Genomic DNA, 20,574 nt, shown 5'->3' on the forward strand with positions numbered 1-20,574 from the left:
GGATCGGACCAGATGGGATAGCCTTCGTTGTCCTTGTGCATTGATGAGTTTTTGGCACCCAACACCTGGTCGCCAGTTTGTCCGTCCATTAAATTCTCACTACTGCTGACTGGGATCAACCCACAGGCCTTGCCATTTCAGAGATACTCTGAATCAGTTGTCTTGCCATTTGTCCCTTGTCAAAGTCACTCAGCTCTTTATTCCTGCTCATTTCTCCTGCATCAAACACGTTGATTATGAGAACTGATTGCTTGCTTGCCATCTAATCTAACCAGACCTTAAAGGCCCTGATATACTTGCAGCGAAGTTCTTTCGTTTTGGAGTAAAACGAAGTTTGAAATGCGTGAACATTCAACGCCACCCACTCTGCCTAGAGTGGCGTTTAGATGAATATGTAAATATGTGCTTTGCACTTTCCTATCAATAACAAGATAAGTACACAACAAAAATGAGAAAACGGCAAGCATTTTTGTAAGAAAGGCACTCTAGTAAAGTCACTTCATGTTTATTTATATAGCGGACGTCTGACCTTGAAGGCTAGAACAAAAGAAATGAACCAGAGAACAGTTCCATGTGAAAGAAGGCGGAGCCTCAGTACCACACCTACCAATTACGCAATCGCCACGGACAAATGATAGCACAAAAGGTGTTTACCAGCCAGAGCGAACTGTTCTGGAAACTGTTTGGCAAGTTGTTTCGATCTCCCAAAACGAAGTTCGCTTTCGGCTGATTTTGTTTGAAATGACGTCACAGTTCATTGTTCGATTTCGCTCATCAGTGTGTCTAACACACACACACACACACACACAAAGCAGCAAGGGTCAGACTGTAATTTTTGTAATTGAACTCATGCAAAAGTTCCTAAAAAAGTCACTGTCAATATGGCTCTTGCATTTGGTGGATTAATTTTTGACCCTAAGTGAGTACCTAAAATAATGCACAAAACTGAAATGCAAGGTTGTGTTGTGTGTTTGTGATCTCTGCAGGTGTTTTGGAGAGGATGTGTGTATTTCTGTCCCAGATATTGAGGCAGTTGTCATGGTAATGCAGCCCAGTAAACCACGCATCACAATCACTGGGGCGGAGCACCTGACCATCCCCGCCTCTGACCTTGCCCTAGGCCTATCCCTGTTCAGAGATTTGCATATCATCAGCACGGTTACAAAAAGGGACGAACCTACAAACACAGGTACTGAGAAAAATTATTTTCCTTATCCTTTCTCTTAACGAGAATGAAAGTTCTGTCATCATTTATTCACCCTCATGTTGTTACAAACCTCATTGTTCTGCTTGTTAAAACAAGTTTTGACCCACCATATTTTATATACCACAATGAGATTTGATAGGACAACATTTTCCGCAAATAACACGAGCGAAGGCTTGGGATATAGCTCACATATTTTTGGTGATTCATCATCATTTTTGGAGCTTGACCGGATATGACAAAGAGCAGCAGCCGAGAAATCTGTTAAACCAAACCTTATGTGTTGCACAAAAGAAAGAAAGTCAGTGACATGAGGCCGAGTAAATGATGACAGATTTTTCCTTTTTTTGGGTGAACTATTTCGGCAACAAAAAAAACAACCCACAAACAAACCCCCCGAATGCAGCGCAGAGCACATTATTCTCTGACAAACGGCACAGGTGTCATGCTGTTTTGGTGGCAAACAACAGAACAACAGTAAATGCAAAAAACATCTTAATAAATCATAAAAGACAGATGCTCACTGCACCCCTCCACACTCTGAACACAAGACATGAGTCTTTCATGAGGATGCTTTTCGAAATCTGAAACACAGCTTTCTTCATTATCCTTAGGGCTTATGTGTTTATAACACATTTTTCCTTGCTCTTTCCCAATAAAGTTAAGCACTATGTTGAAATGATTTCTTTTTACTGAAATTAATACTTTTATTCAGCAAGAATGCATTACAGTGATTGAAAAAGACAATATAAACAGACATGTGTAATGTTGCAAAGAAATTCGGCTTCAAATAAATGCGGAATCCTGAAAAATGTATTTCAGTTTCCACAAAAATATGAACTGTTTTCAACATTACTGATAATCAGAAATGTTTATTGAGCAGCAAATCATCATATTAGAATGATTTCTGAAGGATCATGTGACTGAAGACTGGAGTAGTGATGCTGAAAATTCAGCATTGATCACAAGAATAAATTATATTTTGAAACAGTTAAATTATAATAATTTTTCACAAGATTGCGGTTTTACTGTACTTTTGATCAAATAAATGCAGCCTTGGTGACGTAAAAGACTTCTTCCAAAAACGTACTGAGCCCAAACTTTTGAACAGTGTACAAGGTTTAAAATATTATGTAAATATTAAGTTATTAACATATAACTTGCAACATTTGCATATCAACACCTATTCAGTATTCAGCACTGTGCATGAACTCCACTGGTACATGATGGTTAGCCAATCAAAATAAAGGTAATTTGCATACAGAAGCCTAAGGGAGATATTAAATACTACAAAAAATTAGAATATGTTCATTTTAAAAAGAGACTACAATAGTGAAACAAAATTTGAACAATCATACATGTAATCCAGACAGCTCATGCACTAATACTATATTTTGGAAACTACGGGAATAATGGCAGAGAAAGACATATTTCCTTTAATTATTATTCATAAACTTAACCCACTTGTTTCATCTTTGCATGTGTGCAGATCACAGGTCAGTTGTATTGAAGGAAATCACACACAATCTGGACTATTGTGACATCATGGTCTTGGGGGAGGAGTTAAGGGCGGGGCTAGAGAGTCTTGAACTGCAACACAGCGCCTTATTGGGCAAACACCTGGAATACGCCAACTCTAGCACCGGCATGTCCATATATGGTAAAGACACAAATTCTATTACATACTTTTAGCTTTCTCATTACAAAGTCCTTACATTTTTCTTCCTCCACATCTGTTTTAGGTGTAGACTCTATTTCTCACTACACAGAGGTGATTAGACAGGTGCGTTATCAGAGCCGCCAGGCTGTCAATTCCGTCCGCACCTTCAGACTCACCTGTTCTGAGCTCAATGGACGTTACACCAGCGATCAGTATACATTACAGGTGAGAATCAAACAGAGAATGTTTTTGCATCCGCCACGGCTCTGATCTATGACCTAAAGTTGCTCTCCATCACTCTTTCCAAGGTCAACATCCTTCACACTGAGGAAGCTATGGAACATGTCAATCATGCAATGGCCCCGCCCAAATACATTCATATTATTCATCCTACAGTCATGGAATCTAACAAATACTACAGCCTAGGTGAGTGTCTCGAATTGTGTTCATATTGATATAATAAGGTACAGTTTCATTAATGGAATCATTAAGGCCCTGTTTACACCTGGTATTAAGATGCGTTTTGGTCAATCGGATCACAAGTGGACGACTCTAAATATAGGTGTAAACAAGGTCTAAAACGTTTTAAGCATTTGACTGGATTGCTTTCGTAGTGTAAACGTTCATGTGGTTGCGGCTGTCAGGGCAGAAACGAAAACTGCTGCTCTCCGTATGTTTTTATCACGATATTTCAAGAATATCTGCGATAATGATATTTATGACGATATAGAAAAAAAATATATGTAACAAAGCTTTTGCAGCATTTATTAGTGCAAACAAAATGAAGGGCAATTTCCATCCTTTTCCAATGAGGTGTCATTGATGACAATACTTCATTCCAAGTGTAAATGTATTAGTATTAGTAGGCTAAAAGGCATTTGTATTGGTCTTCACACGAGCGCTTTGTAAACACGGGGGCGGTATTTCTGCCTACACCTAGCGTGACCTTTTTCTGAACTAATAAAGTCTGCACCTCGTCATCGGTCGTATTTTTGACTCTTACTGCACCCACCGCAACAGACTTTTAGGTTGAAATAAAATGCTGCATGAACTCAACCAGTCAGCATGTTCAGCGCCATCAAAAGTTCCTGAACCCGGAACTTCATTTAGACCCCAGTTCCTGTGGTCGAAACACACCGAGTACCACCCCAAACTCCCTATTACTGGGGAAAGTTCCTGCAGTGGAAACGCGGCTTAAGTTTCAGATGCATTTATTGTCTTTCCAGTTGTACCTGCCGTTGCTACTGCAGTCATTGTGGTGTGTATCGCCGCCCTGCTGGTGGTTCTGCTGAGTGTTTACCGCCTCAACCAACCACTAAACAAAGACAAGATACACACGCACACACTGCCAGACAAACAGGCGGACTGTGACGGCTCCTCTCTCTCCATCACTGTCAACCCACTGGAGGTAAGACAAACCGTCTATAACCAACACAAGACATAATAATGTAAAGAAGCTGCCAAAATGTTGACGCCTGTCAAACTGTCACAGCGTGCATGAGTCTCTGAAAACTGAAACTTCTTTTTACAGCTGACAGGAGTGTACAGCAAAGTAACACAATGAGAACTAAAGTACTAAAGTTATGTGCAAGATCATCAAATAAGTATCCTAACCGATGGGCACGATTTTGCCACTAGGTTGGACATTTTTCTGAGTCAATATCCCTGTTGGTCCCGTATTGGAATAAATCGGAACATTTGCATATAACAGATTTGAGGGTTAGTCCTTTAATAACATTCTTACGAACCTAACCTTTCCATCACTGGTTTTAGAAGTAGTTGATGGTTAAGAAATGGATTGTGAACCAGGACATATGATTGTTTGGGCAGTGTTATTCCAGGACCAAAACAAAATGGCAAAATTACGGTTACCCTCACCATACATCATACCAAAACAAAATCTGGGTCACAGTGAGGCAAGTGAATATGGCCAACATTAATCTGAAACATTAAACCCAGAGTTTGAATAGCCATATGACGTAGTTTCTTACTAACCTTTTATGTGAAATGTTATATTCAATTTTGCAACGTTGCCTTGATAACAGAACTCTATATACCCCAAAAATTGCTAAACAATGTGTATTTTTATTAAATTATAAGCTTCACATAAATCTTCAAAAATTGGCCCCATGTATTTCCCTTGTAAGTGCCTCATTGTAGCCTCAATTTGTGCTTATTAAAGAAAAGGAAGAAGTCAAATTTATGTTTTGTTAATTTTCACATTCATGTTGGTGCAAACCCATTTGACTTACTTTAATGAATGTTCACAACTGCAATGAATTTCCTTGGCTCCTCATCAACACAAAATCCTGTGAAAATAAATGTAGAAATGTAGAATTTTTGTAATGGTTAGAAAATCAACCAAATCAATATTGATTATTACAACTGAGAAAGATTAGTGTTCAAGTGTTTGATAACCACATTTTGAAGCATGTTCATGTAACTTTTTTCTTACAATGGAAGTGTGTGGGGACTGGGACTGTCAAGCTCCAAAACCAAAAAACAATGAAACTATGAAAGTATCCATGTGACTCATACACTATATTCCATGTATTTGAAGTTGTATGACAACTATAGCCATAGTTACCATTCAAGTTCATTGTTTGCAAAAGAGCAGCTTGGACTTTTAGGTATAAATACACCGATCAGGCATAACATTATGACCTTGGCCCTTGTCACTCGCTCAAATCCTTACGCTTGCCCATTTTTCCTGCTTTTAACACATCAACTGTGAGGACAAAATGTTCCCTTGCTGCCTAATATATCACACCCACCAACAGGTGCCTTGATGAAGAGATAATCAGTGTTATTCACTTCACCTGGTCATAATGTTATGCCTGATCGGTGTATCTCCTTTTGTGTTCCACGGATGAAAGAAAGTTGCATGGTTTCTAAAAGACTTGACATGAGTATAAGAAGAAACAATTGAAACTATTCATTTCAGATCCTTTGTTCTCTTCTCGTTTTAGTAAAACAATACAAAATAATTAATGTGAATCAAATATTTGAATAAATCTGTTTATCACAGCAGACTGTATTGGTTCATTCTAGAGCTTTCAGGAGCTTCAGTCAGCAGAAGAAGTAACTGAGGAGGAGGAAGATGAGGATGAGGAATGTGAAATCTCTAGTACCGAATCAGACAGTGATGAAGAGGAAGCTACCACATCTTTCATACATCATCAAACCAGGATTCAATGGGGAAAAGCAATATTACACTGCTGAAAACACTCAAAACACAACGCTCTACCTGTAGCATTGTAGTGACCTACAATACAAGCGAGTTTACGTGCAAACACACACAAACATGCTCTGAAAAGACTCGGCTCTGATCCTTTGTTGAAACGGTTTTGGTGTGAGATGACAAACTAATAAAAGTCCTGCATCCCGTCTGATCCCTTTACACTCTCCGTCTCTACCGCTGGAGGTCAATAACAGAAAGCACGAGACAGAAGTCACAGAACAAGACTTTCTTTTTTTGAGGCCTCATTTGATGTGAAGTGATCATCCCTTCATAAACACCCTGGATTTTAGCTCTAATAACTGGCGGTGAAAAAGTTTTTGTCGTGAGTCTTGTACATTTAAAAAATGTCATGCGTGCGCCCTTTAAATGTTGTCCTACTGCTACGGCTTACTCTGTGTAACATGGCGGCCGTGCGTTTTGTGTGCGAATGGTTTTTGTAAATGACTGTCTGTTCGCTCATTATAAAGGGTGAATAGTTAATTATGTATTTGTATATCTTACCGACTTTTTTGTGGTCGCTGCTGCACTTTCTGTACATGGGTCAATAAAAGAGTTTTAAGAAATAGCCTAAGTCGTCTCCTTTTTTACTCTTTGACATTGCTGTCAGATGTTTGCTGAACTGGAATTAAAACAATATCAACATCGAATTGGCACCTCAAACGGCTGCAACCGAGCACAAACAAAATTGTAATACAACAGCGCCGTCTAGTGGTGTCACAGTCACGGCGTCAGGCAGATTTTGCATGTCTCCTTTCTCTGAGACTCTGGCTGAATCAGAAATCAAACCGCCCCCTAAACCCTCAATCACTATTCCCTCCTTTTGTCCACTGATACGGTTCACTTGAAGGTGTGAAAGAAAACAAGTGAGCGAATTCGGACAGGCGCTGTGTGTACATCGGCTGTACACTTGTTATTGAGATGATAGAATGAGTGCACTCAATAACGTCCACTATGGTTTCGGACACCACTTCAAATGGCTGTCCCTTCAAATAATGCCCAATTTAAGGGCATAGGGGGCGTTTTCGGATTCAGCCTGTGACACAGCCTTTTCAGGTCTTGGAGTCTCTAATAATGAGCTGATGACCTGGATCAGGTGTGTTTGATTAAGGAGACATGAAAAATCTGCAGTGTTGGGGTGCCTCCAGGTCTAGGTATTTTTGTATCCTAAAACATTTTGATGTTGATGTTTCCATATTCTCCATGTAACATTTGATTGGCAAATTATTTATTTTGTAAACATGCTGGCTTTGTACTTCACTTGTGTATTGACCAGCACATTTGAGGGCCCAGTTTTATTACGGAGCCCCTCTCTGACTGCCACAGTTGGTGCTACATTTTGACTGGATCTGATTGGACTGGCACAAATGTCCACTTCCATCAGATAAGGATGATAAGACAACTGCCAGACACCTCTTAAAGAGCTAAAATATAAACTCTAGAACCAAACACAGGAAGGACAGGACAAGCAGTTTTCTGCCCTTCACTCATCCTAAAACTAATCCTTGAGGTTTAGGCCTGGACCACCATAAAAATTCCTTGGGAGGACTTTTTGGATGGAAAGAGACCACAGGAAATTGACATGCTGTGTGTGCGCTTTGCTTGCTTTAAGTTTATTGCATTATGTAAATCACAGCACGTTTCTGATAAATTTATATTACGGAAAATACGATAGTAAAACATTTTTTTTGTCAATGATGATGTCGATATAGACAGTTTTTATGTTGCAGAGATATGTTTATGAAAATAGTTTTCACAGAAAGACAAAGTAAAAAAAAAAAAAAAAAAAAAAAAAAAAAACCTCCCTCAGAAACGAGGGCATCGTTTCATATCACCAAACGACAGTTTGTTTTTGTCACATTTGTTTCAGGCATTCAGCTCAAAATAAAAAAATTACAGTGATTCAATAGTTTTGCTGTTCCCCAACAGCATAAATACAACACCAAATTGTGTGGCAATTCTATGGAAGGTTGTTTCCAAAAATAAAAAAAGGTAATTGCAATCTTACTCTTCTTTTTTTTTTTTTGTTATAAAGTCAGATTTGTGAATTGTGAATATTCACAATTCTGAGAAAAGTCATAATTGTGAGATATTAAGTCATAATTGAGTTAAAAAGTCATAATTGTATTGAGATAGTCATAATTGAGATATAAAGTCAATTGTGTGATATAGTCATAATTGTGAGATATAAAGTCATAATTGTGATATAAAGTCATAATTGAGTTATAAAGTCATAATTGTATTGTGAGATAGTCATGATTGAGATATAAAGTCAATTGTGTGATATAGTCATAATTGTGTGATATAGTCATAATTGTGAGATATAAAGTCATAATTGTGAAATATAAAGTCATAATTGTGATATAAAGTCATAATTGAGTTATAAAGTCATAATTGTATTGTGAGATAGTCATGATTGTGAGATATAGTCATAATTGTGATATAAAGTCATAATTGTGAGATATAAAGTCATAATTGTGAGATATAAAGTCAGTATTGTGAGATAGTCATAATTGTGAGATATAGTTATAATTGTGAGATATAAAGTCATAATTGTGAGATATAAGTCAGTATTGTGAGATAGTCATAATTGTATTGTGAGATAGTCATGATTGTGAGATATAAAGTCATAATTGTGAGATATAAGTCAGTATTGTGAGATATAGTCATAATTGTATTGTGAGATAGTCATTGAGATATAAAGTCATAATTGTGAGATATAAAGTCATAATTGTATTGTGAGATAGTCATGATTGTGAGATATAAAGTCATAATTGTGAGATAGTCATAATTGTGATATAAAGTCATAATTGAGTTATAAAGTCATAATTGTATTGTGAGATAGTCATGATTGTGAGATATAGTCATAATTGTGATATAAAGTCATAATTGTGAGATATAAAGTCATAATTGTGAGATATAAAGTCATAATTGTGAGATAGTCATAATTGTGAGATATAAAGTCATAATTGTGTGATATAGTCATAATTGTGAGATAGTCATGATTGTGAGATATAAAGTCATAATTGTGAGAAAGTCATGATTGAGATATAAAGTCATAATTGTGAGATATAAAGTCATAATTGTGAGATATAAAGTCATAATTGTGAGATATAAAGTCATAATTGTGTGATATAGTCATAATTGTGAGATAGTCATGATTGTGAGATATAAAGTCATAATTGTGAGAAAGTCATGATTGAGATATAAAGTCATAATTGTGAGATATAAAGTCATAATTGTGAGATATAAAGTCATAATTGTGAGATATAGTCATAATTGTGATAAAGTCATAATTGAGTTATAGTCAATTATGTAAAAAACTCGCTGGGTAAAAACTCGCTGGGGTTTTTACAGACATTTTCAACCTGTCTCTTGCCCAAGCAGCTGTACCTTCATGCTTTAAACGCACTTCCATTGTGCCAGTGCCAAAACACTCTAACCCGAGGTGCCCTAATGACTACCGCCCTGTAGCACTCACACCCATCGTCATGAAGTGCTTTGAGCGGCTGGTCCTGGAACACCTAAAAGACTCTATACCATCCACATTGGACTCACACCAGTTTGCCTATCGCAGCAATAGGAGCACAGAGGATGCCGTTTCCATGGCACTGCACTCTGTGCTCACCCATCTGGACAGTAAAAACACTTACGCACGCATGCTGTTTGTTGACTTCAGCTCAGCATTCAACACTGTCATCCCATCCAAGTTAATAGCCAAACTTGGAGACCTGGGCATCAACACTTCTATGTGTAACTGGATTTTGGACTTCCTAACTGACAGACCCCAGAATGTTCGTTCAGGATTCACCTGCTCCACATCCATCACACTCAACACTGGTGTACCACAGGGCTGTGTGCTAAGTCCGTTTCTCTACTCCCTCTTCACCGCCGACTGCAAGCGTGTGTATGGATCTAATTCTATCGTCAAGTTTGCGGACGACACTACGGTGATCGGGCTCATCAGCAACAACGATGAGACCGCCTACAGGGAAGAGATCCAGCACCTGGCCACATGGTGCGCTGATAATAACCTGCTCCTCAACACCACCAAAACGAAGGAGCTCATCGTGGACTTCAGGAAAGAGTCAAGAGGCACACACGACACCATCCACATCAATGGAATGGCTGTTGAGCGTGTCTCCAGTTTCAAGTTCCTGGGGACCCACATCTCGGCGGACATGTCGTGGACGACCAACACCTCCAGCCTGGTCAAGAAGGCTCACCAGCGCCTCTTCTTCCTGAGGACACTGAGGAAGAATCAGCTCTCCTCGGCTATCCTGGTGAACTTCTATCGCTGCGCAATAGAAAGCATCCTGACCAACTGTGTGGCAGTGTGGTATGGGAGCTGCTCTGTTGCGGAGCGCAAGGCACTGCAGCGGGTGGTGAAAACTGCCCAGCGCATCACAGGAACTCCACTGCCTGCCATCGAACACATCCAGAGGAAACGCTGCCTGCATCGAGCTCGCAGCATCCTCAAGGACTCCTCTCACCCAGCCCACAGACTGTTTTCTCTCCTGCCCTCCGGCAGGCGTTTCAGGATCCACCGGACCAGGACCAGCAGACTAAAGAACAGTTTTTCCCCAGAGCTGTCTCTTTATTGAACTCAAACCCCCGTTGATCCACTTCCCTCATAAACTGATAACTCTCCTACCTCACATCCACCTTCACTTTGTTATTTGCACTACCGACTGTTTATCACAGTAACAACTGTTTACATATGCATCTTGCACTGCCATATCTTAACTGGATTATGCTCATTTGCACTGCCGACTGTGTTTATAGTACCAATGTTTACATTTGCATTTTTGCACTGTACTTCTAAATGTAATATGCAACCACTTTCCACTGCACTTTACACTTTTTTTTTCCGGATAGCTCTGTCCATAATTTATTGCACTACCCTAATCCACTGCTATTCCTCATATTAGCCTAACATATTATTGTATACCTCTATCTGTAAAATTCTGTTTATAGTAATAGCCATCTGTATATTGTATTCATAGTACATATTCACCTGTAAATTCTGTTTATAGTAATAGCCATCTGTATATTTATTCACTGTACATATTCACCTGTAAATTCAGTTCTGTTTATAGTAATAACGTCTCTCTATTTATACATATTTATACATATTCAGTACATATCCATGTCCTGCACTTACGCATCCATTGTATATCCTGCACTTGCTGCTATTGCACTTCTGGTTAGACCTAAACTGCATTTCGTTGCCTTGTACTTGTACTTGTGTAATGACAATAAAGTTGAATCTAATCTGATCTAATCTAGTCATAATTGTATTGTGAGAGTCATGATTGTGAGATAGTCATACTTGTGAGAAATAAAGTCAAAATTGTGAGATATAGTCATAATTATGAGATGGTCATAATTGTGATATAAAGTCATAATTGAGTTATAAAGTCAATTGTATTGTGAGAGTCATGATTGTGAGATATAAAGTCATAATTGTGAGATATAAAGTCAAAATTGTGAGATATAGACATAATAATGAGATATAAAGTTATAATTGTGATAAAGTCATAATTGAGTTATAAAGTCATAATTGTATTGTGAGATAGTCATAATTGTGAGATATAAAGTCATAATTGTAATTGCAAGTTTATATACCACAATTCTAAGAAAAGAAGTCATAATTGTGAGATATAAAGTCATGATTGAGATATAAAGTCATGATTGAGATATAAAGTCATAATTGTGAGATATAAAGTCATAATTGTATTGTGAGATAGTCATAATTGTGAGATAGTCATGATTGGGATATAAAGTCATGATTGAGATAAAAAGTCATGATTGAGATAAAAAGTCATAATTGTGAGATATAAAGTCATAATTGTGAGATATAAAGTCATAATTGTATTGTGAGATAGTCATGATTGTGAGATATAAAGTCATAATTGTGATATAAAGTCATAATTGTGAGATATAAAGTCATAATTGTATTGTGAGATAGTCATGATTGTGAGATATAGTCATAATTGTGAGATATAAAGTCATAATTGTATTGTGAGATAGTCATGATTGTGAGATATAAAGTCATAATTATGAGATATAGTCATAATTGTGATAAAGTCATAATTGAGTTAGTCATAATTGTATTGTGAGAGTCATGATTGTGAGATAGTCATAATTGTGAGATATAAAGTCAAAATTGTGAGATATAGTCATAATTATGAGATAGTCATAATTGTGATGTAAAGTCATAATTGAGTTATAAAGTCATAATTGTATTGTGAGAGTCATAATTGTGAGATATAAAGTCAAAATTGTGAGATAGACATAATAATGAGATATAAAGTTATAATTGTGATAAAGTCATAATTGAGTTATAAAGTCATAATTGTATTGTGAGATAGTCATAATTGTGAGATATAAAGTAAACATCTCACAGCAACATTAAACTACACATTTACTTGCACCTGAAGTCATTTGTTCATGGCTGACGCACATCCATGCTTTTTAATATGAGACACTAGATTCCTTAATTGGCCAAAGCTCTTCCCACACGGAGGGCAGTGGAACGGCTTCACTCCGGTATGAACTCGCTCGTGTACTTTCACGTATCCTGCAGCGCTGAAACTCTTGTCACAGTACGAGCACTTGTGCGGTTTTTCTCCAGTATGAGTCCTCTGGTGAGCTTGCAGGTATCTCGCTGTAAGAAAACTCCTCCCACAGTCGCCACATGCGTGATCCTTCTGGTCAGTGTGTGTTTTCTGGTGCAGTTTCAAATGATCCAGCCTTGAAAAACTCCTCCCACAGAGAGAACACAGGTGAGGTTTAACACCTGTATGAAAGGTTAAGTGTTTTTTGAGGTATGATTTGGAGATGAAATCTTTCCCACACTGGTCACAGCTGAATGGCTTTTCTCCGGAGTGAACGCGCAGATGATTCCTGAAAGCTTTGCTACATTTGAAAGTCTTCTCGCACTGAGTGCAGCCGTACGGCTTCTCTCCGGTATGAACTCGCTCGTGTGCTTTCAGGTTTCCAGACTGAGTGAAACCCTTTCCGCAGACAGAACACACATAAGAATGGACTTTCGGGGGTGTTTTTAGAGTCGCTGCACCACACTGATCACAGCTGAATGGTTTTCCTCCAGAGTGAAGGAGCAGAGGAACACGGAGACCTGCTTTACCAGCTAAACTCTTTCCACACTGAGTGCAGGTCTGACGGTTTTTGGCTTTTGTTCCTGGAGATTTGAAGTCACGTTTCTCCTCCACTTCATTCATTCCGCGCCTTTGCTCCATCTGGTCTAAAATAAACATGATTTAGAATGAGTTCAGGGAGGATAAAGGAGGAGTTGAGGTGGTGGAGGGATGCAGAAAACTGTGGAGGTAACTAAAGGTGAGTCTGCGGAGTATACTGTATATATGCCTGCTCTCGAGATGATTAGATGGTGCTCCTCCCGAACTTTGTTTATAAAACAATTTGTTTCTTGAATTCTGCAATCTCTCGAAATGTGTAGACATACAAGAGGCTGACAATTAGCTGAACATATAATCTTGAATATGGCAACATGATACTTATACTATAATATTTCTATGAATAAATCACTGACAGAGAGCCCTCCCCATCAGCCAATCACTGTGTGCAACGAGGTCAACCGCACCCTTTCTCTTAGCCTAAAGGCCCGGGTATACTTCGGCCGTCCGCGTTCGTGCACCGCCCGCATGACGTAACTTTCGTCTCTCGGAGGGCTCGCGGCCGGCCGCACACACCGTCCGCGCGCAGCCCAAATTTTCAGACCGCGCGGACGGTCCGCGTGCAACAGCGCATGCGCCAGCAGTACAGAAGAGTCCACTAGGTGGAAACACGCACAGTATTGAGCACAGTGTTCAGCCGTCGAAGAAGTGTGTGCAAATACCGGTTTAAAAACAACACACTTGGAAAAAAAGAGAGAATTTTTGATTCTTCAGTGTTTCTTCCAAACTATGTTGCAATGGTGGATGCACTACAGTTCTTCTCTGATCATGCCCAGCGAAATGTCCCGTTGATGACAGGACTCAGTGCTGCCCTCCGATGTCTGGTAGAGCATAGACTTTTTTTACTGCGCATGTGTCGAACGCGATCATCCGCGCGCATCCGTTGTGTAGTATACTTTGAAAGACGCGCGGACAGGGCTGCGCGCGTGACGCGTCCGGGCGCGGTAAGTGAAGTATACCCGGGCCTTAAGACTTCTCTCTATTCCTAGTTAACGTTGCTCTCAGTTGTTTTGTGAATAGGTTTTAAGAGAAAACTCTTAACTAAGAACTTTAACTGCCATTTAGGACTCTTAGTGGTAAGATAACATATGTTTTGTGAATACGGCCCCAGGTATGTGTCAGTGTGAGTATACAGTAGGTTAAGGCCCGGGTATACTTCACTTACCGCGCCCGGACGCGTCACGCGCGCAGCCCTGTCCGCGCGTCTTTCAAAGTATACTACAACACGGATGCGCGCGGAGGATCGCGTTCGACACATGCGCAGTAAAAAAAGTCTATGCTCTACCAGACATCGGAGGGCAGCACTGAGTCCTGTCATCAACGGGACATTCGCTGGGCATGATCGGAGAAGAACTGTAGTGCATCCACCATTGCAACATAGTTTGGAAGAAACACTGAAGAATCAAAAATTCTCTCTTTTTTTTCCAAGCGTGTTGTTTTTAAACCGGTCTTTGCACACTCTTCTTCGACGGCTGAACACTGTGCTCAATACTGTGTTTATTGCCACCTAGTGGACTCTTCTGTACTGCTGGCGCATGCGCTGTTGCACGCGGACCGTCCGCGCGGTCACAAAATTTGGGCTGCGCGCGGACGGGGTGTGCGGCCGAAGTATACCCGGGCCTTTAGTTCCAGAGGTGGACAGTAACTAAGTACATTTACTTGAGTACTGTCCTTAAGTACACTTTTTGAGTATCTGTACTTTACTAGAGTATTATTTTTTAGGTATACTTTTACTTTTACTTTTACTTCACTACATTTGAAAGACAAATAGCAAAATGGAAGAAGACAGTTCCTTGGCACAGTGTGTGCATCCATGGCCATACATGGCCAAAAGTGTGTTTCAGTTTTCTCAAAAGATTAAAGATTAGTTTAGTTGGCATATACTTGACGCATGTCTCATAAAATGTAAATGTCTGGGAGAAAGAGAAGAGTAAACAGTTGGGAGAATATCGGATGCATATCAGAGTATAGGATCCATGCATTCAGCCTTAAAGTGACATCAGCTTTATAAAGAGAGTTGTAACTTTTATACAGGTATTGAAATCAGACATCCCAAGTCTCCCGGAAGTTCTGGGAGTCTCCCGCAAATTGATAGCGGCTCCCTGATGCCCGCAAATTAGTTAAAATCTCCCAGAATCTATAGCGCACGTTAGAGAGGAAGGGGGAGCGAGAGACCTTGCGTGTGTGCCTCGAGAAGCGCATGTAAGACAGAGAGCATCCTGATTTCGGCAAATGACCTTTCGCAGGTTGGGATGTCTGTGAAATGAGTTTAAGGTGGTCGTATGCTAGCATGTCGGATGGAGCATCACAGACTGGCTTAAACCACCATGATGGGATAGAGTGCATTTATACAACAATGCAACAATAATAAAATAATGCATTGACATAAAAAAGAAAATGTACTTTTGATACTTAAGTACTTTTAAAAACAAATACTTCTGTACTTTTACTTGAGTAAAAATCTGTTTTTAGAACTTTCACTTAAGTTGTAACGGAGTAATATTTGACCAGTAGTACTTTCACTTTTACTCAAGTAATAGAGTTGTGCACTTTGTCCTCCTCTGGTTAGTTCCATCACTCACTTGTTAGATTAAAATATGGATGGCAACTGTTTAATACAAGGTTACAAACATTTAGATGCATTTCTGTATCACTTATTATCGCCTTTGGCTTAAACTTGACTTGACTTGACATATGCTTATTTCACAGCTACCAAAGCTGTCAACAATAAAGCTTGAAGAATCAACACCAACCTGTTTGTTCCTCAGTATCTTCATGATTCATTCTAGATGGTTCTGGATCACTCATGTCTTCAATCTCTGGGAATGTTCCCTGTATTTATAGGTGAATTGTTGTGGGAGGGGCTTGTGATGCGTGATCCTGACAGGACCACCGACCACGTCTAGAAAAATCCAAAACAAGTCAATTTTTACATTTGATCAATTACATATAAATGAAGTGAACATTGTGTATAAATACAAACAGCTCTATATGAAGACAGCTCATCTATGCTTTTTAAATAAAGATGAAGCAGAAACTAAACTTAAATCTAACACAGACAAACGCATTTTATACACAATAAACAACTACTTCCAGGGGGGGTCATAATAAATAAATAACATCTCTTACCAGTGGTAACTGAAAATTCGCAGACTGAAAATTTACAGCATCAGGCAAAATACTCCACAACAATCCTTCATTGAAACTTTTACACGATCGGTTGCAGCCTCTTCGACCACCACGTGAACTGGTCACGCTTCAAACACTCGCGTGTCTCGCGCATAGGTCTCACGCTGTTCTCTTCTGCGCATCCTCTGTTTGTTATGTTGGATGTAGGCTATCCACCTTTTCCTAAAGCCTATGGAACTTCCGGTTTGGGGAAGTTCGACCAATTCGCCTACTTATACACGGGTTTCCTGTTTACAAACATTACAGGGTGCGTGCGCATCCTGGAGGCAGAAAGACAGATCGCTGGTCCGCTACTGCAACAACATTGAAGCTTTCCTTATTGTTTGTATATAACTGCTGACTCAATAAAACGTGATTTTAGTTGGATCTGTTTGTCTGTCTTTAATTTTGCAGTGTTGCTGTGATACATGTATGAATGATCATGTTAGGTAATAATTTTTTGGCAAACGCATGCTTCCCCCTAGGTATGTTAAACATCAGGCACCCAGCACTGGCTCTGTTGATACAATTAAACACGCAGCAACTCCTTGGCATTTTGACTTACAGACACGCCGCTACTAACCTACAACACGAGAGGTTTCTTCTTTCTGCCTCTCGGGTGCGTGCGCAAGCAGTGATGACGTCGCCGAGAAATCCATGTATACTACGTCCTAAAAGTATGTACTCTTTTTGTGAAGAAAAAGTACATACTTTTGAGTGTGTAGCAGAAGAGTATGCAAGCTTTGGGACATACTACTTCGTCATCTTTAACGGACTCTGTTACGCGCGTCCCGTCACCGTTTAAACTGCCCTGTCAATCATCGTCACAGTTCAAATCCCCCACTTTCAATTTAATTTCCTACCGTATCGGAGAGAAATGTAGTCGCTCGTTGATCTGCCATTCGTGGGTCTTTAATGCAGAGACTCCTCTCATGTGTTTGCAAAGTTAATGGCCAAACGTATCATTACAAGGAGAAATATAATGTGGATAATATTGAATACATATCTTTTCGTCAGGTTAAATACTGATAATTGCTCACTCAAACCACTTTATCTAATCCTCTCCACTTAACCGTCAGACTCGCGTAACCGTCATGTTTGTAGTTTTTTGACACTTTTTAATCCGCGTTTGTAGTTCTAATCGAATCCTCGTCCATCTCGCAATGGGTTGTGGGCAATATCAGCCGTTAGAGTGCGCATCGATCTGCACTTCGGATTCTGACCGGAAATAGTAAACCATCCGGGAATCTTTGGAATACTTTTTTCAACATACTACGATTTGGGACATACTAATTCTTTTTTCGAATACTATTTAGTACGGATAGTATGCGAATTGGGACGCAGCCCAAAATAAATCATTTATCAGGTTGCGCTACAAATAATACGTACCCGTCAGTTTCACTAGCCTAAATGAGCTGTAATATTTCCTCCTGGTTCAATTTTCAAACGTCAGTCAGGATAGGATAATAACATAGGCTAACTTTGTATTTTAATTCGAAATTCTTTTCCTCCTGTTTTTTATTTTTATTTTAATGGCAATAGCCTAGGCTATGCACCTGCTCTTTTATGATATATCTCCCATTCATTTAATCAAAGACTATAGAAAGGGACTTTGCTAGAATCTCTCTCCTCTTTTACATAATGTGCCATCATCAACATATAAAGCAGCTCTGATGATTCCTATAAATATAATTTATCATAATATCATAATATTAAATAGTGCTAATTACACTTTCCTGGTGCTCCACACTCTTGTGTCATATGATTCTGACACTTAATTTCTCACTTGATTAACCAGTTAAGCCCACCGCAATGTAGTTGTCATTTTTTGTCAGTATTTTTCTAGATGTTATCCATGTTTTATGTCTCAATGACAAGGTATTACTTCCTTCCTGTCGCATGAGGCTGCCAACTTCCTACCCCTACTTCCAGGAAGCATGTTACTAATAAGTATTTTTTGTTGACACACACACACACACATATACATACATACATATATATATATATATATATATATATATATATATATATATATATATATGTATATATATATATATATATATATATATATACTGCCGTGGCAAAATTTAAACTATCGCCGCATTACTGAATAAGAGACAAAACCTTGCCCAATTGTCTTTATAAAGATTTAATTTCTTGCAAGAAAGTCACAGTCATACAGCCATCTTCAATGTCTGCAGAGTGCACTCACTAGACATAACAGCACTCAGCTTTTATCAGTTTCCCAAACAAAGTCACTCCTCCTGTAAATTTCCACACATGACGAGAAAAGAAGTGTGCTGTTCATTTTAACTCTGATCCCTACGTTTAGGCCATCTTGACCCCCGAGTGTCAAATCCCAGCCTTCATGTCTCCTGTACAAAACATGTTTTCCATGTGTAAGTGTAGAACATGTTCTCTATATTCTGTATAAGACCTTTTACCTAGTAAGCTGGTTCTGTATGAATATATGCAAATCAATAAACATTTCATGCGTAATGTTTAATGTATAGCTATGATTAAATATCATATATATATATATATATATATATATATATATATATATATATATATATATATATATATATATGTGTGTGTGTGTGTGTGTGTGTCCATAATCATGGAAGGTCTCAAAACAAATCTTACAAGAGATCTAGTTTTTTGTATACTTAGTCAAAAGTCCATGCGACAATTATAGTCCTATAGTAAGTACGGTAGCCTACATATAATGGGGAAATGGGGTATACAGTGTTAATAAATCAAGTCTTGTTTAGTGCTTTTTGCTTTCATAATATCCCACCTAAAACATAACTTAACCCTTTAACTGACATCTCTACGGTACAGTAGACCTTAATTCGATAGGGAAAAATATCATATTTTATGATATTATGTCTTGTATTATGTCGGTCAAGGATCCCAATTCTTTTTTAGTAGCTTATGATTCCATTATAATATGGAAATTCAGACAAGTAATGTGTTTACATTAACATTATTATATGAAATCACCTACTACAGTCAGCAATTGAATACTATATTTTATTATTTATTTATTTTTGTTATATAGAGGTAATTTTTTGTCATTCTATTTACATAAACTTTTTTGATACAATGCACTGTTGGGGCAACGTAATAGCTGCACTTTGTTCTGCACTATGTTCCACCACTTTAAGACAGATGTGTTGTTTGTTGTGTTTTCATATTCAAAAGATTATAAGATGCAGCTTTTTTGAGTTTGCATTGAATGTTCTTCGACCCTTATACATAATAAATTTGTTTAAGAATAAAGATCTGTTGAAAGCATATTTTGAGCCAGACGCCAAATGTTCTCCTCCTATTCAAATTTGACATTGAATGGGTGCATACAACATATTTGCCCAGCTGCCGCACATTCAAATATGATTTTCAAGAAGAAGAAAAAAAACGGGCAAAATAAATGCAGACATGTCCAAATAGGACACTATTAACACAGAAAATTTTGGCCACAAATGGGTTAATAGCACTACTTTTCCACACGGTAGCATAAGCTTTTTCGATATCAAGACACTGTTTTATATGGAAACTACAAACCTCTTTATGTTTTAAGGCTGTTTATGTGGCATTTGCGCCACCAACTGGAGTGTAGAGCATTGCACATGGATCCTGTTATTCTGGCCTGCTGATTTTGATTTAATTTAGAAGTGCATTATATACTTTAATATACAGAATCCTGAAACAGGGATCAGTGCACTTTTAAACCTGAAATAAAAAAAATTAACAAATAAATTACAATTAGTTTACAGTGTTGGGGAAGGTTACTTTTAAAAGAAATGCATTACAATATTAACTATTTACTTTTTCTCACCTGGGCTGGGCTTGCTTGTTTGTTTTTTTATTAAAAAAAATCTATTTTTGGCAAATGTAAAGGCCCTTTCACACCAAAAGTGAAATGGATAAGCCTCAGGCTGAAGAAAATGCAAATGTACAACTGTACAGTATGAGGGCGCAGCTCGAACAAACCTTTCAGCTGTGCTGCCATTCTGGACTGCAGAAGAATAGGATGCAGGAGAAGAAAGTTCAGCAATAAAACAGAATTTTTTTTTTTATGATT

At 38.5% G+C, this 20,574-nt stretch overlaps 1 protein-coding gene across 1 annotated transcript in view; it reads left to right on the forward strand.

Annotated features, from left to right (window-relative positions):
* clstn2b (calsyntenin 2b) overlaps positions 1-6,662 on the forward strand; it is a 95,765-nt gene extending 89,103 nt beyond the window's left edge. The window contains exons 12-17 of the mRNA XM_079823405.1: positions 987-1,189; positions 2,694-2,864; positions 2,947-3,089; positions 3,173-3,290; positions 4,091-4,272; positions 5,916-6,662. Coding sequence (XP_079679531.1) covers positions 987-1,189; positions 2,694-2,864; positions 2,947-3,089; positions 3,173-3,290; positions 4,091-4,272; positions 5,916-6,086 — 988 coding nt within the window. The 3' untranslated portion in view covers positions 6,087-6,662. The remainder of the gene's footprint in view (positions 1-986; positions 1,190-2,693; positions 2,865-2,946; positions 3,090-3,172; positions 3,291-4,090; positions 4,273-5,915) is intronic.
* Positions 6,663-20,574: the final 13,912 nt, after the last annotated feature.

This window comes from Gobio gobio (genome assembly GCF_949357685.1).
Source record: "Gobio gobio genome assembly, chromosome: 8".
NCBI lineage: Eukaryota > Metazoa > Chordata > Actinopteri > Cypriniformes > Gobionidae > Gobio > Gobio gobio.